At 33.8% G+C, this 27,631-nt stretch overlaps 1 protein-coding gene across 1 annotated transcript in view; it reads right to left on the reverse strand.

Moving 5' to 3' along the window:
• Positions 1 to 27,631, reverse strand: part of LOC129216333 (kinesin-like protein KIF26B) — a 211,537-nt gene that overhangs the window by 61,286 nt on the left and 122,620 nt on the right. The window contains exons 5-6 of the mRNA XM_054850544.1: positions 14,754 to 14,951; positions 805 to 954 (exon numbers count right to left, since the gene is read on the reverse strand). Coding sequence (XP_054706519.1) covers positions 805 to 954; positions 14,754 to 14,951 — 348 coding nt within the window. The remainder of the gene's footprint in view (positions 1 to 804; positions 955 to 14,753; positions 14,952 to 27,631) is intronic.

Genomic DNA, 27,631 nt, shown 5'->3' on the forward strand with positions numbered 1-27,631 from the left:
GTAGTAAAAGTCTTTGATTTTGAATTGGAATGAAATAAATGTTCTGACATTTGTTATAAATTATTCTTATTACTCTACTATGAATTATACGATTAAGATGGGTAAGAAAAATATTTGAACAGTATACTGCCGTGGTAAGCGCAAAAGCCGTATCTGCAGCAGAGTAAAAAATGAGAAATTTCTGTTTTAAGTTTTGTTTCTCCATGCAACTTTTCCTGAATTTTTTAACAAATATTTCTGTTTGACAAATGACTATAAAATGTTATATTTAGGTGAAATATGTGACAAAGAACCGCCTGGTGACTATAACCCAGTTTTGATAAAAAAAATGCAGATGCGACATTTGTGCTTAGCACGGCATTATAGTTCATCCAAAATGTTCAAATATTTTGAAGAACAAATAATGCATTGTTCTTGGAGCAGAGCAAAATTATTTTTTGCAAATATTTTTCTATATTTTAATTTAACTTACAATTTTCTATGACTCTATTCTTGTGCTATATCTCATTAGCCTTGAATGTTATCGTTGAACACAAAACATAAATAGTAATCAACTTCTATAAGAATGAACACCCCTAGAAGTCAAGTGATAACAAAATACTCTGATATGGAAATAGTGAAAACTAAACGAAGTGATTGCTGAAAAGGGGTAAATAAATTGGAAAATAAATCGTTTTAATTTTATAGCTGTGATTGATACGGGTACCAAGTGATAAGATTGAAATTATCAATAAATCATGACTTAAGTTCGAAAGAAAAGGATAAGCAGTATTATTTAAAATGTATAAACATTGAATAAATTACCACGACTTCTTGCGGCCAATGCTGCATCTAATAAGTAAGCAGCTTTCTCTGCTGTTGGGGCTCTTAATTCACTTTGGTTGATAAGTTGAGCACCGAATATAGGATCGTCTCGAAGGTAAACGCCTGGTGATGTTCCACTACCTTCAGTTCCTGTGTAGAAAACACAAAACATTTAGTTATTAAAATGCAACAATGGGGTCGTTTCCAAAATTTTAAAAGTATTTTTTTCTGAAACAGCATGCTTAAAAATATAGGATCTGACCATTTTTAAAATAATTTGTTCAAGATTAATATTTAAAAAAACATAAAGCGGTGCGCTTTTATTGTTTACGTTTCTGTCGTGTGACATCACAAATGATGAAATGCCATTCACGGAGAAAAATATTTAATTCGCATCTTTACTCACGTGCATTGGCAACGATATGATTGATAGCAAGCGTAGAGAGCAATTTTAATTCGCTACTTGATTATCATAACGTGGAAACGTGGTAGAAAGATGCGCCAAATTGCATCATTTGTGACGTCATCAAGACCACGCCTTGCACTGTCAAAAATGAAACGCTCAATTTTGACGATTCGGCAATCCTCGAGCACTATTTCGTTATTTTCTACGATCCTTTCGTCACCGAATCACGTGATATTTGACGAAACCAGAAATCTCAAATTTTTCACGAAATAATTTCGTCCCGATTTCGTCACATTGCAGTGCATTCTGGGAGTTTTCGTTTCAGTCTTGTACTTGCTCGTTAAATTATTTTACAGCAGTTATTCTAAAGGATTCATAAAGAAGGTTAGTATTTATTAAAATTTGTATGTGCAATGTGCCTTCTTTTATGTATTGTTACATTTTTGTTTAGTGTTGTGTTTATTGTTGTATTTAAAACACATTAAAATTGAAAGCGACCTGTTCGATTTGGTTTGGAATTCTGTATAAACTAACTTTGAGTCACCTCCACGTTAGGCTTAACTAGCGTTATTTTTTATTTGCAAATGAAAATGTGTGCTTGCTGACCTTTGTTTCCGAAAACGTACTTCCTTTATTTCGTCAGACAATTGACAAAGATGACCAAAGCATTTTTACGAATTTAAACTTACATAAAAAATTCCACCGTAGCTACAGCAACGCAGATAATAAATACAGTGCCTTGAAAATAGCATAGAACTTTGAAGCTTTTAATTTCAATGTTGAATATGTTACATGGTTATGTGTTTTCATTCTTCTTCATGAATTTTACTAATATAATTCTGGTGAACGAAGTGTTTTTGCTTAATAATTCAAAATTTCTTTTACTCTGCATTTTTATTTTCTTAAAAAAATATTCCCCCCCCCACCCCCTCTCTAAGTATTGGTATTTTTTTCTTCTTCTACTCTACATGTAATATTTTATTCAATACGATAATAATTTATACAGTAGCTCTCTCCCAAAAGTGTACGTAACACTTATCATTTTCAATGAAATATTGCTCTACCCATTAGGTAAGATTAATATTTTGAAATGGGTAAACAATAGATCTTCTATAGTTAATTCTTAACAAAACTACATGAAATATTTTAATAGCAAAATGAAATATGATTTTGAAGAAATTAATAATCAAAAAGTATTAAGAACTTTATCTCACAAAAGTGTTCATAAAAATATTTTTTAATAATTGCTTAGCAACCTTTTAAACAAGCCCACAAAAATCGAGGAAAAAAAGCGTTTAATGCAATTAAAAATAAATGCAAACTGGCTATCAGCTTATGGTTCGGAAATGATACCCCCCCCCTTTTTTTTGTTAGGCTCGTTGACCGGACTTATTAAAGTCGCACCCCATATTGTTTATGTAATGTCATCCCCTTCTGCAGCTGTCTCTTGTTTATGTTGTATCAATACTTCACTATTTGTTGAGTCTGTTTCTTACTTTTTTCTTTTGAATGGTTTTACTTGCAGAATAAAACATGAAGCAAAGTAAGTATTAATTTAAAACAAAGCATTTTAAGTTGCAAAGAAAATATTAATTTCCATAAAGAACTATATCTTTGTGCTTTGCAGCTAAATATTTTCAATATTTTTTCAATTTTTCCCAAATTTAAAATAAGTTATTGAAGGTAACCTTGATTTAAAAAAAAAAAAGGTAAGTTAGCAGCATGTTTGAAAATAATAACAATTATAAAGCGTTCTTTGTTGTTTATTTTCACATTTAGTACGCTAAATTCTATGTTAATTTGTGTTACCTGATTTATGATAATTATGAATTTTTCCATTATACATAGTTTCTACAGCTGAAATAAATGCAGCATTAATTTTATTGCCATATTTGCTGCCTCATCAAAATAAAGGGAATTCCCTTCAGAAGCATTTCATAGATGAACTACTACAGTGAAACCTCCCTTAACGGACACTCCCGAATAACGGACACCTCTAATTAACGGACATTTTTGCAAGTCCCAGTCCCTCAATATAGGCCACTCCATGTAATTCACTCTGAATAACGGACACTCCGAATAACGGACAGTTATTTCACAAAAAATTTTCCTTGCGATCGTAGCGCTTCCGTTTTTTTTCTTTTCACTGAATATCTTTGTAACTGCTTGCCTTACAAAGCTTTTCATCCTCCACAACTGATATTCCACCCCCACCCCCGTCATTTCCTTATTACTGTTTCTTGGAATTAAAAGGGTGGTAAGGGGCAAAGGCAGCGATTGGGGCTTAAAAGTTGGGGGCAGAAAAAAATAGAACTAAAAGACATGGTACTTTTTGCGGGCAGCAAAAAATGAAAAATAAAAAAAAGTCATAATTTTGTAACGGCTAGTTTTGAGAGTATTGAAGCAGATAAGTGAAAACTGATATCAGCCTAACAATTAACGTACGTTTTTCTTAAGATTTTAATGAATTTTGTACACAATAACTATTCAAAAGTTAAGATAAAAAGAAGAAACTGGGCGCTTTTTCTAAGTGGGGCTCTCGGGAGATGCAATTGAGCAGACCGGCGCCGGTAGTAGTCGGCTTTATGGTGCCGTGGTTTCGTTGGGTTGTTTAATTTTTAGATATGAAAAAGATTTGCCCATATTCAAGGTCATATTGCCAACTGTCAATCATGCAATAGTGATACTCGAGATGAAATAAATAAATTATCCATAAAAAGTGTGTGTGGGGGAGGGGGGTTGCTTCGCCGAATCGCCGCCGTTGGTAATGCAAAAAAGAGATGTCAAACTGTTTTAACCGATTACTTTAATTGATTAAATGCTTTTTAAGACAAGTGTGTGCTGTCAGTATACCTTTATTAAGAAAAAACAGATTAATTACACTTGACGTAAAATGTAGTAAACCTTTCGCAATTATTTCGATTGTGTTCTACAAAGAGAACAACAGCCCATTTTGAAAAAGTAAATTAAGTAGTTCCTCCTAATAGCGGACACCTCCCAATAACGGACAAAACTTCTAGTCCCTTGACTGTCCGCTATTCGGAGGTTTCACTGTAGTAAGTCCAAATTTAAGTTAGAGTAATGGTTTTTGCTGCAGACAAAGTAAAATGTCTAATGTAAAATTTCAATTGAAAAATTGAAAGGAAAATAAAAAGTATATGATAAAAACTAGCAAACTTTTCTCGATACGCTAGTCACTATTTTCATTGCATACCTTTGAATCTCTTACTTGGAATTCTGTCTTAGCGTTGGCCATGGTTGCATTAATGCTTATGGAGCTATCTTAGTAAATCAGTAAAGTTCTAATCAATTATGTTATATAAAGGTACCTAATTTCCCTTGAAGTTCCAGACAGGTAAGTATGAAGTATGTACCAAAGTACTCCAAAGTATAAAGTATGTACTGCATGCAATAATACACTTCTTGTATTAAACATAAATTTTGCCAAACAAGCATTCTACATAGAAGCAAAATTAATAAGACAAATAATCGATTAAAAAAAGGAAAAGGTAAGCTTTTTCTCAAGATTATCTAATTTCATTTTCTATATCTAATTTTCGAACAAAGATATACAAACTTAAAGCTGTACATTTTATTGCACTATTTCTTTAAAATTTATGGTATTAGTTTTTAAAAAATCTTTTTTTTTTTTGTTGGAATTTTTTAATTTTTTATGCGATGCAATGAAGAAGTAAATCCCCAGCAATTTTCTCTTGAGCAAATATTGATGTAACTCTGCATAAAAGTAACCTATGTCTTATTCTTCCAGAACTCAATGTCTGCTGAGGAAGTAGCACTTCTATATTCCCAGTAGGGCTGGACGATGTAGGAATTTTTACATCGTGATGCATCGCCAAACCTACATCGCGAGTAGTTGAAGCAGTTTGAATTATTCTTCCCGCTATAGGCGGCAAACCCCCGATTAGGGGAGTTTTCCTTGCAAAAATCGAAGCTTGTGTCAGAATTTTCCCAAATTTGGCACGAGAACTACCCTATGGGAATTCACAAACATCAAAGGACAAATGTACCAAACTTGTAATAGATCCGACAAAAACCCACGCGGGGGATTCCCCATGCATAGCGAGACTAAAACGAGGGAATTCTCGAGCATCAAAGGAATTCTGTGGAAAATTGTTAAAAAATCTTATAAAAACGGGTTTTTGAAAAAAAAAAAAAATAGACCCCAATAGCTGGACGAAAACTCCCCAATGAGAATTCCTGAGCATCAAAGAAGTACTGCGCCAAGTTCAGAAAAGATCCCACAAAAACTTGCTTTTATAAGGAGAACCTCAATGGGGTTTGCCCCCCCCCCCATAGAGGAAGGAAAACTACCCTGCTTGAATTCCCGAGCATTAAACGACCTCTGTGCCAAATTTAGAAGAAATCCGACAGAAATTGGTTTTTATAAGAATAACCTCAATGAGGGGTTGCCCCCCCCCCTAACATAGAAGAACGAAAATTATCCTGCTTGAATTCCGGAGCATTAAAAGACCTCTGTGTAAAATTTGGAAAAGATTCGACAAAAACGTGGTTTTTATAAGAAGCACCCCCCCAATGGGGTTCCCTCTCCCCCCCCTACGATAGAGGGACGATAACTACTTTTTGAATTCCCGAGCATCAAACGACCTCTGTGCCAAATTTAGAAGAAATCCGACAGAACTTGGTTTTTGTAAGGAGAAACCCCATGGGCATTGCCCCCCCCCCATGGAGGGATTAAAACCATTGTGTGTGCATTTCCGAGCATCAAAGAACCTCTGTGCCAAATTTGGAAAAATCAGACAAAAACTTTGCTTTTATAAGGAGATCCCCCATGAGGGTTGTTCCCCCCCCCCATAGCGGGACGAAAACTGCTCAATGAGTATTCCTGAGCATCAAGAATGAACCTCTGTGCCAAATATGGAAAAGATCCGGCAAAAAATAGATTTTTTTCAGGAAAACCCTCCCCTTATGGGGGTTTAGTTAGATACCATGGGGAGTTTATGGGGCCGGACTAACATGTGAGTTTCCGTTCTTTTTTTTTTTTTTGCTTGGATAAAAAAAAGCTTGGATGTAAGCAAACTTGTGGAGCACACCGATCTATCGGTTTAGAGGTTTTTATTCTAAACAGGTGTAATGATGTAGGGTGTACTCTACATCGGTATTTTACAATGTATCGATGCATCGTAAAGCCCTAATTCCCAGATATCATTTCACATTGTTCTTCAACTTGAATTTGCAATAATTATTTTTACATTTTAAAGAAATTGTCTGCTTGTATTTTTACATTAATAAAATTGTTTTTAACATCTTTTATGTGTCTCTTTTTTCAACAAATACTTGCCTTTTGCTTTAGGTGGAGGGGGGGAGTGCAGGCCAGTCATTTCGATTTTTTTTCCAATTGTGAAAAAAGGTGCACACTCTTCAAAATTTTTATAGAGAACCAACTAAAACCACGGCCTTTCGTACGTAAAGAATAAATGTTCAAAAATCCAGGGGGGGGGGGTGGAATGTCAACCCCCATGAATGACCCTCCCCCCGTAAATGACGGGCCTGTGAGTGTGACTATGCGCATCAAAGTGGGAAATTATGGTGCTAAGATTCTGAAGTAAAGATTTGACTAAATCTTACAAGATACAGTCGAACCTCGTTAAAACGAACTTTAATGGATCATTAAAATCGATTATTCTTAACAGAATTCGTCTTATCCGAAAAACAATAAGCAATGGGACAGGGATTACAAAAAAGTCCGTTTTAGAAGTAATTCTTTTTAAGCGTGTTCGAATTAACGAGGTTCGTCAGTATTGTCAAAAAAAAAAAAAAAAAAAAAAAAAAACTAATTAGCTCAAAAAAGAAAAAAGAAAAATAAAAGAAATAAATAAACTCAAAAAATTACGAAATTAACATGCTCAAATGTGACGAAATTAATTTGACGAAACTAATACTCTCAAAACTACGAAAATGATTGTCGATTTGACGAAACTAGAATGAAGAAATATTTCGTTACATTTGACGAAATTCGCATCTTCAAACCAGAGACGAAAGCAGTTTCCTCAATTTGACGAAATGTTCGCTCGGAGCATATCCCTGGAAGCGATTTCGTCAAAAACGAAGAAAGTTTCGTCGAATTTGAAAGTCCATTTCTGAGAGTGTGTTTGAAAAATCGAACACCTTTAAAAAAATAATTAAGAAATAACTGTTGGGAAAATGAAAGTATTTTCTGGGTCCATGTTATTTTTTTTACTCATTCTATCAATTTCAGTGACTAAAAGTAGTACTTTTGACTGAAGGAAACAACCCCATTGTATTAGGTTGATAAGTTGTTTAGTTGCTCTTCGCAAAAATGTCTTGTAACTAAAACCGAATTTCTTCTTTATGACGAAAATTTCATTGTTCTTCATTTAGAACATATCCACAAGAATCGGAGGTTTATTTCTAAAAATTTTATTCAAATATCGCTTATTGCAATAAACAAACTGACGAATAAAAGCCATTTGAAATGGAAAAAATCAATAAACAAAGTTTTGGTTGAAGAGTGGACAAAGGTTGGAGTTTGTTGAATATTTGCAGTAGTAAATGGTGGCATCTGGAAAAACAATTAAGAGAACACGTTCATCCTATGGTCAAAAATAAATGCATTGAGGTGTCATTACCCAATTTAGATTTGATATTTCAAGCACCTGACAGGGAAAAAACAACTGTTATTTTTTAAATCTTAACTTGTACAGAATTTTAAGTGCAATAAAAATTCTTTTGGGAAAATAATTCAGGAAAACTTATGCAATTATCTTCATTACCAAATTTATATTTAATATTTCGAGCACCTGATTGGGAAAAAACAACTGTTATTTTTTAAATCTTAACTTGTACAGAATTTTAAGTGCAATAAAAATTCTTTTGGAAAAATAATTCAGGAAAACTTAAGCAATTACCTTCATTTCGATGCCTATTAACAAAGGTTTATATGAAGAACTGAGATCTACATCATAATATCATAATTTGTATTTAAACCTTGAGTCATAACACTTATTTAGTACATTTTGGTCTGATTTACTTCCAGACTTAAAGATCTTTCATGTAGAACAACCTTATCTAAGGAAATCTGCAGTACTTACAGCAAAAACCCTTGTAAAAGCAGTCCTTTGGGGAACTGCTTTGTTTCATGACCAGTGGTCAACGAACCGTTAAGAACAAAGGTTTCCTCCGTCTGGGATTCGAGAATGTTCCCCAGACCAAATCTCAAGAGGGTTCTTGGTGAGCTTACATTAGGTCCCGTTGTTTCAGGTAGAGGCTCCTCCATGCATTTCTTTTCTCCTCAGTAATTGGATGTACAAACCAGGAGCAGGCCCTGTAGCGCAAACGCTAACACAGTTTGCAGCGAAGATGGGAAAGTCAGGGTTTCGATTCCCGATCAGGATATTCTAACCTTTCCCCGATATAGAAGGGTGGCCTTGATGAAATTAGAGCCGTGCTAGCATGCCGCATTACTGGAGACGTTGCCTAAGTAGTAGCTGAATCAATTGTTTTCGGCAGTATGCAAACAGGTTAGGGAAGTAAAAGGTGGGCAAAGCAATCTTTACAATATCGAGAAGATGGGGCCACATTTTGATAATGCCGTGATTAGATTGCTGAAAAGAGTTTGAATTTTCCGTGAGAGCAATGTTTGTTTACAAATGAGAAATTTTTTGTCTTCCCTTTCATTCCTGAAACAACTTGTTTTTATAGCAACACTTAATTAGAAAATTTTGAAAAGCACTGAATTAATGATAAAGCTTCACAAAGTTTACGCTTGAATTTGAACAAATACAGTGAAACCCCGATTTTACGTCCCCTGAATCTACGTTTTCCCCGCGTTTAACGTTTTTTCATTGGGTCCCATCATGAATTTTGCTGCTATGTATTTACGTTTATTTTTTTACGTTTTCTTATATTTAATTTTTTTCCCTGTACCTTGAGAAAAGTAAAATTGAGGTTTCACTGTTTTATGCTTCTCTTGCCGTCCTAAATATTTTATTAAAAATAACTTAAAAAGTGAGTGTCCTCATAGCCCACAGTTATTTTCCTTTCGCTTAACAGATATCATATATATGGCACAAGACAACAACAACAATAATATGTCATATATATATACTAATGCACCAATACACAAGTCATCTATATCATTTTTAGTCGATTGAACGCTGAAGTATAAATGAGACCTGCACCAAAAATCACAAATCTATACTTATGATACAAATGCGCAGCTACAATAAAAATTTTTTGAGAAAAAAAAAAGAACTGACTTTAAAATTGCTCTAAGAAGTGAAAAATAATTTTATTCTTTAAACACCATCGATTATTCTTTTAAACATAATTTTTGAAGTTGGCGCAAAAACAAAAAGTAAAATGTAGTGTAACCAAGGGCGCCCATATAGGGGGGCTCGAGCCCCCCCTTTGAAATTAGAACTTCCTTGCTTTTAGTACTTTTTTCTTTGCAAAAATGTAAAAACATTTCTTCTCCAGCCATTAATGAATAAGTTATCAAAAATGTCAAATTTTAATGACTCTAATCTGTCCTGAAATCAGTTTCCACGGGGGAAATATCCAGCTAAACCACGGAGAAAATATTTGAGCCCCCCCTTGCAACATTGCATATGGGCGCCCTTGAGTGTAACCATGCTTCGTTTATATTTTGTTCAGAAAATCATCCAAAGTTAGGAAAGAAACAATTAACTCGTTACTCAAATATGCGGTTATCAATGCATAATGTATGTGGTAGTGAGGAAACTGGGCCTGGTTAAATTTATAGTTGTAGTTGAGTTATGGCTGTGAATGACTTTATCTATCGTTTTTGCGCCAACTTCAAAAATTATGTATAAAAGAATGATCGATGGTGTTTAAAGAATAAAATTATTTTTCACTTTTTAGATCAATTTTAAAGTCGGTTCTATTTTTTTTTCAAAAATTTTTTATTTCATTCTTTTTAGTGTAAATGTATTTCTGAAATAGTAAGAAGTTATCATCACGAAACTTCACTTTAATTTTTTCATAAAAATGCCTCATACTAAAAAAACAAACAAACAAACTATAAATACCCCTTAAACTTTAAGCGATTGGCGCTAAAAATTTATCTTTGTTCATCTCTGGAATTCATTTGTATGTAAGTTTAATTATAACCATTTAAATATTACGTTTTCCCTAACTAATTTACATTTTACAGTATACAAGCTGTGATGAAATCCTGTATCTCCTTACCTAGCCCAGTTAATCTATCATTGCATAGATGATAACGATAAAAATACTACTATAGTTGAGGCAAACCTAACCTGGTAGCATTGTGAAGGCCTAAGCAGATCTTAATTACTGCTGTATCTCGCTTCCAGGTTAAGTTTTCCTCCACTATAGAGTAATGACACTGAAAAAAACTTGATGCTTGCTTCAAAGAAGACTTCATCCAAAATTATCACTGGAATTACCATTAATACAGTATTGTGGCAATTAATTAGGTAATGCATTTTTCTTAAAAAAAAAAAAAAAAAGAAAACAGTTCTATTCAAGTTTTCAATGAATACATTTGAAACTAATAGTTAATATGACCTCCCCGAGACTTAATAACATCACAGACACGTTTTCGCATGGAATGTACTAGACTGGCATATGTAGTTTTAATTTAAACGTCTTAATACAATATGTCAATAACAGACGAAATTAGCTTTTCCATCGTAGTGCTGTCAAATTTATAAACACATTTTTTAACGATAACCCACACATTTTCAATCGGATTTAAGTCCGGTGAGTTTCCGGGTCAATCCAGTACAGTAAGTTTGTTTTTAGAGCCGAAATTGACAATTTGCTTCGATGTGTGACATCGCGCGTCGTCTTCTTGAAAAATTCCATCTTCGTTCGGCCAACGTTTTGACATGGTTGGAAGCACATTTAGGGTCAATATTGATTCGTAGCGGGCACTGTTCATCATTCCTTCAACGGGAACAAGAGATTCTGTTCCTGAAACGCAGAAACAACCCCAAAACGTCTTTTTGGGCGGATATTTGGGTGCTTAATTAATGCGGGTTGGACGAAGAGGTACTCCTTTGCTCCTTCTCACGAACCTGGATCTAAATTCCTGAACCACAAAATGTTCTTCGTCAGAAAATAAATCCTTTTCCCAGTCTTTTTTGGTCCATATTTTATATTTCCGTGCCCATTCTAACCTTCTTTTCTTTATGCGAGGCGTGAGAAGCAGCTTGTGCTGTCAACGTAGTTTTCGCCCACGTTTTAAAAGCTTGTATCTCACTGTTGAAGGTGCGATGTTAACACCCGCTGCCACCTTGGACTTGGACAGACCAAAAGTATTTAATCGAAGATTCATAACACTTATTCGACGTAAACTTTTGTCCTCATGAGCAGAAGTTGATCTTTTTCGGCCTCATTTTCCAATGTGATTGGTTCCAGCATTTCCTGTTGTCTTAAGCCGCTGCCATATCCTCCTGACACTTGATTTACTCGCTCCACCTATTTTGCCGATTTCTTCTAACGTTTTAGAAGTGTGTTCTCTAAGTTTAAAAGTGTGTTCTCACTTTAGCACGTGTTTCAGGACTGACATCCATGACTCTAATTACTCCCACAACAAGCGCGCAACTAACACTGTCAATGATTCACTTGGCGGAAGAATTTTTATAACTGCTTCCTACCTGATGCGTACAAACAGCTACTAGTTTGACAATAACTGCCATTTGAACTCTGAGCTGAATTTGAGTGCTTATTCATTCGCCTACGTGTGTTAAAGTGAAAAAAATAACAATTAATTGCCACAATACTGTTTTACAGTTGTATGGCACCAAATTTTGTAACAATGGGTTTAGGTTTTATATTTGATCATTTAATAGGGAAATTGCATGAAATTTCCTGTTTTTTTGTTCATAACTTTTCTTCTAAAGAACAAATATGGTCAAACAAAGTAATGGGACCTAAGTTGAGCCATCCCTTGTCTATTAAAAAAATAATAATCAAAATCGGTTCTCTAGGTGAGACGTTGTAAGTGAACAAAAAACATACATACAGTATGAACTTATAACCGCCTCCTTTTTGAAGTCGGTTAAAAAGAATGATATGTCTAAAAAATAAAGTGATTTACAATATAAAAACAAAACATATTTTTTTAATTTTTATAATGTTGGCATTTTCCATAGCAATTAACAGTCACTTTTTAAATACGCACATTGAAATCACATACCAAAGAAGTATAAAACCATGTTAGTGTGAAATAAAAGAGAAAAAAATTAAGCGATATTTTGCAATTGAGGAAAAAAATAATGTAAAAATATTTTACGATACATGTGAACATTTTTCTAGACAATGAATAACAAGTAGTTAAAAGCCCTCTAACATTTAAAACAAAATGCATAAAACCGATATCATTGATTCTTCCTAGGTTAAGGGATAGAAATTATTGTAGGCTTCCACTAAGGAAACATAGACAAGGACTAACATTATTTGCCCTTAGAATTTTCATTGCTAGTTTTTTTCTCTAAAGGATGAACGCAGAATGTTGTTAAACATGAGCTGAAACTGGATGAGTTAAGTTTCAGGCATTGCGAAATTTTATTACCTAAAACGCATTTGAAGTTTTGAATGAACGTCAAGGTTTGCCTTTATATTTTTTATTAAACACGAACCTTCTTTTTCTCTATGGAAGATAATCAAGTACGGGTTTTTCAACTTTCTGAAAAACGCTCTTCCATTCTATTTTTTCGAAGCAGCAAAAGTAATTCTGTCTTGCAGAGTAATACGTAAACTTTCCTTAGCAACACCTTGATAATCTTGTAATTCTACAAGGAGGAACGCTCGTAAAAGCATAAAAGACTTATATCCCAAAAACCCAAGCGAAAGAAAAAATAAAGAAAAAGACTCCCTTGAAATTCAAAACTCCTTACTCGGTTGCCTTGAAGGGTTTTTACACGTCCCCAGGAAATTCCCATTCTTTGAATATTCCCCCTGGTGAAGTATACAAAAAGCTAAAAAATGCCAGTCAGCGTTGCATTTCTAGTTTATTAAAGCTACCCTCTTGTTTGCCCCAGATTAAAAAGAGGGACGCCTTTAAAAACATATGTGTAAGAAGATACTAAAAAGGTAAGGATCCAATGGAGTAATTATTTCTCTCGCAGAAAAGTTGTTAATTTTAACAGCTTTGTAAAAGTAATATAATAGGAAAAAGGGAATTACTTAGGGGAAAAAACATAAGTGAATGTTCTTTTTATGGTGCTTTTTCTTGACGATGTCCTTTGTTATCGACACGCTGAGAACAACGAATGTTTAAAAGATAACAATTAGCTTTATTTAATTGAAGTTAAATTCGGTGGAAAGCAAGTTGTTCTTTCTTTTTCATTTTTTCTCCTCCTTTTTAAATGAGCTTTCGGCTCATCAGCATCGCTTTGGATTTCCTAGGAGTATTGTTATAATTGTTTTCGAGATTTCCTAAAAGGAACGTGATCAGTTTACAAATGAGGTGGATGAGATAAAAATCTGCCTCGTGCTATAATTGAAATGCACATGCCGATAAGTTTAAAAAAAGGAAAAATGCCAAAACTATTATTTAATTTTCAAATTTCTTTCCTTACATTGCATAGATATATATAAGTAAATTAGACTTCACATAGTTTTGCAAAATTGCGTTTATTAAGCACTGCTGAAAACTACTGCAATACTTTTTGAGTAATCACAAGCTGCTAATTGTTCTCACTTGACCGCTTTAGGCGTCTGTCCTTTGACTTCATTTTTGCCTGCATTGTTGGATTTTCGGAGGCGGGATCGTCCCCGCCCGATGCTGCTCCACCAGCGAGCACCGTCTCCTGGTTGCGTCCATATCCTACTCACAAACAGATGTCTACACACACATGCCTACATACACACACACGCTCTTGCACACACAACACACACCCGCCGACATACACACACACAACACACCCCGCCTACATACACACACACACGCCTGCACAAACACACACTCGTGATTGCAAAAAGCATAATTTGAATTTAAAATGTAAAAAAAAAAACACATTTTTTTTGTTTGTTTGTATATTTTAGTTAAAATTGTATACATGATGTTAAGTTTTTATTGTAAAAGAAACTATGCATAATGTTTACAGATATCACGTTTAATTTTCTGGGGCTTAATATATTAGGAATTTTTGATTCTAGTACTCAATCTAAGAGACCATATTTTTGAGACAATACTACCATTTTGAACTTTTATTTTTTATGTCTGCAAGCAATAGCTATCATTGATGATAATTGACCAACGGACAATTTCTTGAGAAAAATTAGTTCCAACATGGCTTCCCTCCAATTTCCCAAAGAGCTCCACGCTTCCTTGATGAAGAACTATGGCACTTTTTGTATTTTTTGTTGCTTTATCAATTTTAAAGATTAACAGTATGAAAACATATAATTGAGTTTAAAAATAGGATTTCGATAAAGAAATATACAATACAAATCAAGCTGACGTTTAATTTCCTCATTCATTTGAATGTGTGAGTTTAATTGTTTAGTTGTATTGCATTTTCTCTACGATGAAAGATCAGTGCATTACCTGCAGCGTACTCGGAGAGAAGGTCTCTCAGTACCTCGTTCCTTCCCGAAAGCTCCAGGGCCGAGGCTCTCACCGAAAAACGTGCTCCAGTTTTCTGTCTTTGTTCGTAGATTAAACGGAAGAGCCAAGAAATGGCGCACGGCATGACGCCCAGCTCCTGAACGGAGTCGCTGCTGCCTACCATCGTATGCGTTTTTCCTGAAAATACAAAGATTTTATTTATGAATAAGTTTCTATAGACTGTGTAACGAGAATTAGCGTGTAAAGGCCAAATAACTTCCCCACTTTCTATCCTTTTCCCTTCTGGTTTTATGGTTGCGGCTCTATGAACTTTTTCTGTATATTTCTTCTGCAATAGCTATGTTTTTCAGAAGCAACGAGGGGAAAAAGTTCATAGTGCCATAATTATGTCAACTAAAAGAGGAAAAGGGTGGAGAGTGGGAAGGGTATTTGGTCTTGACATGCTGATTCGTGATACATAGACTAGAATGTAAATTACGACACAGCAAAAATTGAATAAGAAAGAGTTGTATAATTTTTACAGATGTTTCAGATACAGCAAAAATTTAAGCAAAAGAAAAAAAAAATCTCCAATGAAAGTTTCTATAGTTAAAATGTACAGAGTGATTTGGAAGTGGGTGCACGTAAACTTTATTTCCAAAATTATATTAGTTACGGTTGAACGTTTGTTAAATACCGTAACTTTAAACTGTTAAGAGTTATAAAAATCGGTAGAACATCATTCATGTTGTAACACATAAAATCTGAGCCATCTTTTCGCAGATGTTTTGCGGCAAAACCTATCTGAATCCCAGAAACTCCGCAAAACATATGCGTAAACATGGTGCAAAATGGGGCAGTTTCCAAACTTTTAAAAGTATTTTTTTCTGAAAGAGCATGCTTAAAAACGTGGGATCTGACCATTTTTTAAATAATTTGTTTAAGTTTAATATTTTTAAAAAAATATTTAAATCGGTATGCTTTTATTGTTTATACTTCTGCCGATGACATCAAAAATGAAGAAATGCCATTCAGTGTTGCCATTCACAGAACAAAATATTTAATTCGCATCTTTACTCACGTGTATTGCCAACGATATGGTTGATAGCAAGCGTAGAGCGCAATTTTAATTCGCCTCTTGACTATCATAACGTGGAAACGCGATAGAATGCAGCATCATTTGTGACGTCATCAAGACCAAGCCTTGTTTGAAAAATCGGACATTTAAAAAAAATAATTAAAAAATAACTGTTGGGAAAATGAAAGTATTTTCTGGGTCCATGTTATTATTATTTTATTTTTTTTTGCTTATTCTATCAATTTAAGTGACAAAAAGTACTACTTTTGACTGAATGAAACAACCCCATTCAGCTGTGCTACAGCATGGATGGTGTTCTACCGATTTTTATGACTCTTAACACTTCCGTATAACACTTCACTAAGTAACAGTCCATAACAAACATGCAATCATGACTAACGTAACGTTGAAAAGGAAGTGGGAGTGTTCCCATGACCACTTACGGATCACTCTGTATTTTAAATATTCTTTCGCCAAAATAATTCATACACTGCCACTTTTTAGTAAGAACCCTTTTCCAGAAAAAATCGGTAGCATTCTGATTGGGATTGACGTCTTCCAGCAGTTTGTGGAATTTCTATGGGAACGGTTTGAATAAAAATTCATGACGTCAATCCAAAGCGAAATGGTTCTGTGCGACTGTTGAAATAAAGCTTCTAAGACAATAAAATAACATTTTAAATGAGGATCCGGTAAAACTTAGATTTCCACTTCTGTCGATACAAAAAATTTGACAGCAAATCAAAAAAAAAGTAAAATGTTATTTAAAAGAAGCACTCAAAACTAATTAAAATAATTTTGTGTCTTCCGAAAAATCGATCTACGAACGGCATCTCAAACAATGTAAACGTATTGAGAACGGATAAGTTCAGTCATCTTAGACTATGGAAGAAACAAATATTTCATAATAATAAATATTATGTAATGTAAACAATGATATCTTAATGCCGAGAAGAAATATTCAAAGCAAAGTTAATCTTCGAGATTAGTTTTTTTTTCTGAGGCATAAAAACTTAAAAGGGAATAAAAATTGGCACGATAAAATCTCAAGGGATTGATTGCTCTTTGGGTTTAATAGTAATTTTCTCTGGAATTGCATTGAAATTCGAAGGAGCAAATCTTTTTCAGTTTCCAATAAATCCCTTGCTAAACCGTTTACTACAATCATTAGAAAAGTTCCTTGAGATACTGCCTATAGAGAAAAATATAAAAACGCAAAGAATTTTTTCAACCGTACAAAAATCCTAGATAGCACAAAAAATACTTATTTATTGTTGCGTTTGAATAAGTAAAATGTCAATCAACAACGATTAGAGTCTTGTTTTTAACAATTCATATAAAATTCGAAGGAAGGGCTGTGTTCAGGGCTTAATATGCATGGGAGCTCACGGGAGCTCAACTCCTGCGCTTCTTTTGTGAACGAATTTTCAGAAATGTGGCAGTGGGCAGCGGGAGTAATTAATATTGGGCTCCGGAGCCCATTAGGAAATCAATGTTCTGAAACTGATGGACAGTCATTTTCTTTCCACATAGTACTTCCTGTTCTTTCCTTGCTAAAAAGCTCATCATACACGTGACATAACTTGCCACACAACTGTCAGCTACTTTCTGTAGTCACACAATCAATATTCTCTATCAGGTAGAACCAGGGCTAGGAGTCGGAGAGAAAACAACCAACTCCGACTGTGGGAATTTTAAATCCTCCGAGTCCCCCAGCACCGAATTCTTTCCCCCAAAATCAGTCCGACTTCCTCTTCAACTCTGACTTTGCAGCGCTGGCAGAGTTACAGACTCTGAGGGAAAATAACCGGCTCCGACTCTTGGAATTTTAAATCTTCGTCTCCAACACCAACTCCTTTACCGCAAAATCAGTCCGAATTCAACTCCAACTCTGACTTTGCAGCACTGGCAGAGTTGCAGACTCTGAGAGAAAATGACCGATTCCGATTTCAGGAATTTAAAATCTTTGACTACTTTATCCCTAAATCAGTCCGACTCCGCAGCCATGGTTAGAACACAGCGACGACTGCCGCCACTATTAACCATAACTGCCGTTATTTCTTGTACAGTACCAGGATCTATTAAAAAAAAAAAAATTCTCCCGCAAATTGTTTCACATTAACTTTTGACTAATTTTTCATTTTACCGTCAATCATTCATTTGTTTATAATTTCTTTATTTTCCTCTTGTCCAACAAATGTTATTATAATTTAATGACATTTTTCAAAATATATCCACCTTCTTACTGAACTGCAGTCTGTTAAGAAGATCAAAATCAAACGTTATAATATTAAAAAGTTCACGAGAGCTCCCTTGGATACGGAGTTTAGTTGCTATCTGATACAGCTTCTTTCCCCCTACTTTTTTTTGTGTGTGTCTGAATATGTGTTCTGTAGAATATTCATTAAAATTAAAATTAATTTGTATGCCACAAAAATAGTTACAAACATTAAAACTTAAATCCAGTTTTTAAAGTGGTTCTGCTTAAACTTTTTAATAACGAACAATTAGTTACAAGTAATTTTATCTATCTAAAAATCTTTATATGTAATTACTTATGTAATATCCTTTTTCCTTGGAGTAAAAGCAAAACTAAATCGATTAGCAGGCAATTATTAATAATAAGTCAGCGAAATATTTTTAATGATTTTTTTCTTTTGTAAATCTAGAAGTGAAAAAATATTTCTTTTGTTGAAGAAAATGAATGTCTTCCATCAAAAGGTGCGGGTCTTAAGAGAGTTCGTCTCCAGCAAAATTATGTAGATAACTATGCAAAAAAAAAAAAAAAAAAAAAAAAAAAAAAAAAAAAAAAAACTACTCTTAACACAAAACATGGTAGCTTTTTAAGCTGAATCTGCATCATATTCAGGAAATTAGTTTGCAGTTCAGAATGTCTCTACAGCAATAAGGTTAGTAAGGTCTACGAAAACCCAATATTTCTGTCAAATTTGTACAACTCATAGTGCGTTTGCATTCAAGCTCATGTTGTTCAGCATTTGTTGAGATTCTCTAGTTTTGGATTGGTCCATTTTTTTTAAAACTTAGAAACAAGCTTGGTATACAAAAGGCTACAAAACTGGTATTTTTCTACAGCATGCTAAAAAGGGAAAAATACTTTGAATGAGACAAAATAAAATAAGTGAGTGTTAAATAAAGATGTCTATTTTATTAGGTCGGTTAATTAGAAAGTGTACTAGATAAATGAGCAATCTTCTTACAACGCTGGAAAAATAAACGAATTAATAGTCATTAAGTTTAATTTTAGCTATTTATAATTACTCTTCATTCTATAATTATAATACCTCTTTCATTTATTTCTCTTTTTTCCTACAGACGAGCAGCCTGTTGAATCAAAATTATGCTTGAGATTGTTTACTGAACATCATTTTCGAATTCTGAAACTCCAAAAACTTATTCTAGTGTCTAAAATCAAAAACTATAAAACTGAGATGAATTTTTTAATGTATTTTTGTAATCAATATCAAACTTAGGCAGGTTTTGAACAGAAATGAAAGATTTTGACAATTTTGTCAAAAACTATGTCAAAAAGGTGTTTTTGACGTGACGGTAAAAACCGCGGTTAAAACCATATAAAACTTCCTACTGTCAAAAAATTGCCAACCCTGATTTATTTGTCTATTTACCTGTCTCTTATCTATCTATCTATCTATCTATCTATCCATCCATCCATCCATCCATCTATCCATCTATCTATCAATCTATCTGTCTGTCTCTCTACCTGTCTACCATCTGTCTATGTCTCTATCTATCTATCTATCTGTCTCTCTACCTGTCTGCCATATACCTATCTATCTATATCTATCTATCTATCCATCTATCTATCTATCGATCTATCTGTCTCTCTACCTGTCTACCATCTGTCTCTATCTATCTATCTATCTATCCACCTATATGTGTACGTGTGTGTACACACAAACATAGATTTTATGTCTCATTACATCGAAAGTTCAGTTTTTCTTTTAAAAATTATTATTTTTTACCTTCAATGTAAACGTGGGTAGTGTATCGTTACATTCACTCATCTTAAATATTGGAAATTTTTGGGAGCCACAAAAATATTCTCTTTTGAAACGTAAAATGGCATTTCTTGAAAGAAAAGGGTGCTTCTCAGAAAAATGGAACTGTATTTTCTCTCAGAATTTCGTGAGTGTGGATTTACCACAAAGTAACCACATAACTCGATTTTTTTCCTCATCCAGAAGTCCTTTACCGGGACATCATCTACCGGTGACGTCATAATTCCAGGCAGTCAAGATTTCTGCTGAGTCTTCTTTCGGAATATTTTCCGCCTGGAAAACCCCTAATCCGATAGACATTTCAAACGGAATATATTTATACAAAGGGAAGCATAAAAAAGAATTTTTTCTATTTCTTCTGAAACTTTTCCCGCTTTCTCTTCTTTTTTTCTGTCAGATTCGCTAGGGCAGATGACAATAAGAGTTTTATGGGGCAGAATCAAAATCTCAGTTCTTTTCTTCCAAGAAAAAAAATCTATGCAATAAAATATGCACGTTTATCAGGTTATTCATACTATGATATTCATTTTGAAAATATCGTAATTAAATGTTTGTTTGTGAGCAAAGTTGTAAGCGGATTAAAAACGTTGGACATAGTGAAGTGCCATGCTTGATATTAGATGCTAGACACGTTTTTTCATCAATTTGATTCGGACTTAAATCACAAGTAGAAAACAATGCTTGGTTACCATAAAATGATCGCATGGTGAGATTGGCTGTGAATAAAGTAGAGTTTCCGAATATTTAAATGATTTTAAATTCATGTTTGCTCCTGAGAAGCCTTGATTCAAAATTTTCATTATGATTACTATTAATATTGCTGTTGTAATGCAACGAATTTTTGTAACAATGAGTTTTATATTTAATCATTTACTGTTTGACCACGGATTGTATGGAATTGGCAAACATCCAGTTAAGGCGATTCCATCTGAATGAGGGGAAAAATAAAAATATTATGCGCGTATTCCGCGCATTTGAATGAGACTCTGCTTAATTTAGAGGCTAACATACATCTGCAAAATCTGACATCCCTGAAAACAAATAGATGCTTCAATTTCCGCTTGTAAACCGGATGTTTGCCTTTCCATACAATTCGTGGTTAGACAGTAATGGGAAAATTTCATGCAATTTACTGTTTTCCATCATAGCTTTTTTAAACTAAGTTTTTTAGGAATAAATTATAGCCTAAGTTGCTTCCTGATAATGTAGCTATCTATGGTGAAAAATGTTTAAAATTCGTCCAGTGGTTTTGAAGATTACCCCGGACATGCTTACGTACAGAAGTACCAATTTATGTATATAGATGATATGTTTCACATAAACATATGTTATGTGTTTGACATTGTTAATATTTATAGACTTTGTTACTCCGAAAAAAATCCTACTCCACAACTCTCATCTCACATGCCTATTCCAGGAACACAATTGCCTATCGTGAAACATTTGATTAAAGCTATGGGATGTAACAAACCAGCTTTCACGTTTTGCGTGAAAATTTTCTCAGACTGAATGAAGTAAAACTTAACCTTACATCAGGCATGCCAACGTGAAAGGTCGTGCGTATTTCTTAGATTTCTTTACTACTCCATACGTATACATTTTTGGCATATCTCGCAGCTGAACCTCGTGAGTCTAGTGCGCTTGCCATTTTGGATTACGATATTAGTTAATTTTTATGTTCCATTGAGTTTAGTGTTATAACAGAAGCATTGTATCTGAAAGATAAGCGCGATTGTTTAAGTGAGTTTTTGTTATATTTGATTTTCTATGCTTCAGAAAGAAGTTTTTAATGCAGTGGAGCACCGTTTAAACATATATCTAGAGGTTGTTCCCAGAAAAAATCTTTAAGCAGTATATATATATATATATATATATATATATATATATATATATATATATATATATATATATATATATATATATATATATATATATATATATACATATAATAAAATAAGATGTTTGTGTGTGTGTGTGTGTGGCGCGCTTTCCAGGAAAACGGTAAGGCCTAGAAAGATGAAATTTGGCATACAGGTACAGTTTCTGCCGAAGAAGTGCACCTCGGGCTTCGATTTTTGATATTTTAATTAGAAGAAAAGTTATTTAATGTTTTATGTGTTTTTTTGCACTTTTTAGTACTTTTTACCTCACAGACCCCGAACCAATCGCACCACACAAATATTTTTGTACTATAGTGTTGGAAATTTAATTTTAAATATGATGAATGAAAAAATTTTGAAAATAGAGCAATTTTTGTATTTTTTATGAATTTTTGAAAAAACCTTCAATTTGCATTTTTTTCTGGGTTTTACATTTTTCTAATATCATCCTGCGAGAAGTATCAAAGCCTCATTTCTAAAATTTAAGTTGGTAATAGTAAAAACATTTCGCCCTCTTCAAAAGAAAAAAGTTCTTAAAAATACGCAATAGTTTTTTTTTTTTACAATTTTTTTAATGCTGGACGCATATCTTTCTACGCATCAGTCGAAAAAAGCATTCTTCAATCTTCTATGCCTCTGACGTCACTACTTGGATTTCGATTCGATATTTACGACGGAATCTTAATCGCAAACAATATTAATCTTTTTTTTTACTATATAGCTTACTTTTACATTTTATGACGTGATGACCACGTGTTTTTTCGGCAGCGCTTGCTTTTTTTTCTTTCCCTTTTTTTTTGTTTAATTTAGGGAATGCATTTATTTCATTTTCCATCTCCCCTCCCCCCCCTCAAGCTGGACGTTTTCCTGTTTCGATATTACGTCTATGCATATCTTCTTCTATCTTCTATCTTCTATCTTCTATACATATAATAAAATAAGATGTTTGTGTGTGTGTGTGTGTGTGTGTGTGTTTGTGGCGCGCATCCCGGGAAAACGGTAAGGCCTAGAAAGATGAAATTTGGTATACAGGTGTAGTTTTTGCTGAAGTTGTGCACCTCGGGCTTCGATTTTTGATATTTTAATTAGAAAAAAAATTATTTAATGTTTTATGTTATTTTTAGCACTTTTTAGTACTTTTGACCTCACAGATCCCGAACCAATCGCACCAGACGGATATTTTTTACACTATTGAGTAGGAAATTTAATTTTAAATATGATGAATGAAAAAATTTTGAAGATAGAGCAATTTTTGTATTTTTTATAGATTTTTGAAAAAACCTTTATTTTACATTTTTTTCTGGGTTTAGTTTTTTTCGAAACCCATCCTGCGACAAGTATTGAACCCTCAATTCTAAAATTTTAGTTGGTAATAGTAAAAACATTCCGCCCCCTTCAGAAGAAAAAAGTTTTGAAAAATACGCAATAGTTTTTTTTTTTACAATTTTTTTAATGGCAGAACACAACGCGAGCTGTTCGCTTGCCGGCTGAGTTCCGAGTTTACCTCATCACGTGATCCAACTGAAATCGTTTGCCTTCTCTTCACCTTTTTTTTTTTTTTTTTTTGCAAGCGCTACTTTTTGAACACTACGGGGAATATAGAGCCTTTATTTTTGAGGGCTATTTTGATTAAATAAAGCCCGCGATTTTTTGCATGATCTTCGTTTCTGTTGCGAATTGGCGGTTAGGTTAGGTAGATACAAAGACAGATAGAGGTTGAGTGGACAAAAAATGTTTTTGTTTTCGAATTAATACTTATATAAATAAAAAAAGATTGTGCTGTCAGGAGGTAGATATGCACAGATCGTATAGCTTAATAGATAGACAAATGTAGAGGTCGATATAGTAGATGGACAGCAAGAAAGAGGCATGCCCGTCATTTAAGGAATTTCAACGGAGTGTTAGTGCCCCCCCCACACACACCATGACTTTGAAAAAACAATGCTTTCACATAAAAGTGGAAGTGCTTTTTGTTATTTTTCGCCAAAATTTGCATGAAGAGTACGTCGTTTGTGTCCCCCCTCCTTTAAAAATATTCCAAACGACAGAACTGGAGATAGATCTAGAAAAATTTTTATTCAAACTACTAATGATATAGATAGATATAGATTGATTGATACCGCCACGAAATTTGTTTAAGCAGCCGCCGAAGGCGGCAACTTCGGTGTAAAAAGGCAAATGATAATATTGAGAAAAAAGCGAAAAACATTGATTAATACCGTCGCTAAATTTTCTAAGTAGCCGCCGAAGGCGGCAACTCTGGCGGAAAAAGGCGAATGGCGTAAAAAGGCGGACCAGCTGGTCGCCGCAGGCGGCTAGTATATATATTGCCGCGCAAACGTTAATCAGTGTGGCTCAGTTGGCAGCGCGCGGGGCTTCGAGCAGGTAGGAGCCAGGATCTGGTCCCAGCTGTGACAATCCAGTGTTTGGACTTTTAAATTGCTTTTATTTACACTGTGTTCAAAATGTTCTGTAAGTTTCTTTCACCTTCTAACGGAATGTTCTAGAATGTTCTACGTTCATATAAAAGCGGGAACCTCACGAGTTGTGGGCGGTTCTCTAGTTCTTCCATGCTGCGAGTTGCGGCAAGCTAATAAAATATCTACTTTAGTTAAACGTCCTCTGTGATTATTTGAATCATCGTGACAATATATATATATATATATATATATATATAATCTTTTAGTTAACAGTTAAATTTTTTGGTCTTTTGACCATATTTATTGAATCCTCCATGGCTGATGAGCTCTGGATTCATACTTTGTTCTTTCTTATTTCCTGCTGCTTGCAATTTTCCTTTTTTTCATCATTATTCTTTGTATAAATTGTTTAATATTTGGTATTTGGCTTGCATATTGTTATATATATATATATATATATATATAAAGAGAGAGAGAGGAGCGAGAATAGAAGGTGAAAAAAAAAAAAAACTTAAACAATCGTACTTATCTCACAGGTTCAAGCTGCATGTGTGGAGACGCAAAAAAATTTTTGGTGATGACTAAAGGCAACTCATGGGGTGGGGAGAAGATTAACTATGGTCAGACTTTCATAGAGCTATCTGTTGTAAAGTTATAAAACAAAATTACTTGTTTTATAATATCTCTTAAATACGCGCCCGCTGGAAGTTTAAAGAAGAATAATTGCGAGACACTCGCAATGTTTTAGGAAGTTTTGAAATTTAAAACTTGTTGTAAAATAGAAAAAAAGTTCGAGAGGCCGCCGTGGGTTAAAATTGAGTAAACTTCCAAGGTAGCGTCATGTCCGAATATTACAAAGATCATGTTGCTGATTGTATTTCAGAGTTTTGAATGTGGAACATTCTTAAAGTAAGAATTTCTAAAATTCCTTACGAGTTTTCTTCGTTGCTAATTGCAGCAAATTCATTGACGAGAATAATGAAATGTTGAATCCCAAACTGAAGTGAATATTAATTTCGTGTCCATTACACAGCAAACTACTACCTTTTTTCTCGTTAGGCACCAAATTTTCGCATAGATTTGCATCTGTGATGAAACCTATAGGAGAGGGTGGTTCAAAGCGGGTAGGTCTTCGTATGCCCCCTTCCCCATGGTGTGTTAGCGGCGATGAATACGTATGTCGTGTTTATCCGAACACCCTCGAGTTATTATCAGTCCCAGCGAAGCAGCAGTGAAACGACGTGGTGCAACCAGGCTTTAAAAAAAAAAAAAAAATAATGATACATTAAAAAAAATGAAGTTTTTTAACTTGTGATTAGACGAAGACTAGTTTTTTTTTTAAATAAAGTATTTTTAAAAAAAATAAGCTAGTTATTGTTATTATTTTTTAAATTAGCATTGTTATTATTTTTTAAATAATAACAATAAAAGAACGTGCCTTCGGGCAAAGCGGGTCGGGCGAAGCGGGTATAGGATTTAATCATATATTTATTTCAAATTTCTTGACTCGTGTGCTGACTTAAATTTTCTCTTTCAATAGGATAAGCATAACTTTAAAAAGTTATTTTTTAGGATGGCAATTAATTAGTCTATTAATTAACTCAGTTATTTTGTTTTATACACAAACGTACTGACTTTAAATTGGATAAGTACAACTGTTTTATGTTTTTTTATATAATGGCAGGTAGCTAGTCAACTATTTTAATCATTTATAGCTTCATACTTGATTGGCAAATGTGCCAAACCACAATTAGTTAAGCTTACCCGCTTTGAGCTCAGTGGTAGGTATAAGCGGGTTTTTCACATGTTTGTTAAGTTTGATAATAAATAAATATTGGGTTTGAATTAATACAAAATTCACTTTTTATTTTGAAATTCAAGAACCCTGCTAGGAAATAAAACCGAAATTGTTGCGATTAAAATCCAAAAGCTACAATTTTTGAGCGTTCTTCGAAAACCTACCCGCTTTGGGCCACCCTCCCCTATTTAAAGCAATCTGATGTGGACACCCACACCACACTACTTCATTGTAAGCCTATTGAATAATCGATGTTCTTTAGTAAATCGAATAAATGGGTGCGTGGACTCATTGTACGCAAGTTAGAAATAAATTTTTTTAAATATTTTACTTCTTACACTTTCTGATCCAGTAGGGTAAACGTAGAAGATGGTCTTTTGAGATGTTAAGAAATGTGAGGAATTTGTTAGCGTCTGAGATCTGAAATTGCACTGACAAAAACTATATGGAGCGTGTAAAAGCAACAAAACTACGATATAATAGTGCAATAAAGTGAATTAAAAAAAAAAAAAAATACACTCATATTTTGCTGTAAAGTGATACAAAAAAAAAGACTTTTACAAATTCATTTTACAAATAGTCGGCCCCACTTAATCGAATATCGTCGGTTCCAAGAAATATTATTCGATTAAGCGGGGAAATATTCCTTGCCTTTATAAATTGATAACATTTGTCTTAAAACGTAATAATAATAATAAATCTATTCTATATAAAGGAATGAAAACAACTCAGGAGCGTTACGTGTGTGATATCTTTCAAAAAGTCTCGTTAAAAATTTTCTGCCGAAAGTTTGAAGATGAAATTCTACCCCACACAAAGTCTATATAAGAAATTTCAACCTTTTACCGTGTTCTGTTTTTGAGATACATGCGTGCATACTCACGTTTACACAGATATCAGAAGAAAACTCGTGTTAATGAGCTCGAGGATACTCAAAATGCTCAAATGGATTGCGGTAGTCCATACTTTCGTAAGGAGAACATACGCACGGGCGGGCCAAAAAAAGAAAAAAAAAAAAAAAGAATAAATAAACTGCTCAACGTTGAGTTGGGAGTGAGTCAAACGGAAATTTGGCCAAAATTTGATTGAAGTTTTGTTTCGCAAATTTTTACTTTCTGTACTGCGTATAAGGAAGTAAAAAGGAGGAAAAAAAAGATGGCTTTTTAAAGGCTGGATCAAAACTGAATTTCGTTTAAAAGCAGTTCAAAACACATATGAGTTGAACTTAACAGAGAATATATTTATGCATATATTTCTCTTCATATTTCCCTTATTGATAATAAAACTTTTAAAATGTAGCATAAGCTATTTCAGAAGATTACCTCATGAAGTTTTACGATTATGTATCTACTTTTAAACTGTGATAACTTTCTACTTCAAATATATTTTTGAGGTAAGGCTAATATAAATTTTTTTCTGCCTTTTGTTATTTCGATGAGTGGGGCGGAAGAAATGAAATTCCGCAACTTCAGTCGTAAAATTGGCGCCGTAAAATTTTTATGCTCCTTCTTTTCTGCATATACTCTTACTTAATTCTTTTCTTTAGTTTTAGCGGGGAAAAATATTGTGCTGTATCACGTTAGGGTCAGATATACCTTTAAAAAAAGGCAATTTTGTAATTGTTGGTGAAAGTGATAAATTTAAAAATCAGAAGTCAGTTTTAGC

This window comes from Uloborus diversus, chromosome 2 (assembly GCF_026930045.1).
Source record: "Uloborus diversus isolate 005 chromosome 2, Udiv.v.3.1, whole genome shotgun sequence".
NCBI lineage: Eukaryota > Metazoa > Arthropoda > Arachnida > Araneae > Uloboridae > Uloborus > Uloborus diversus.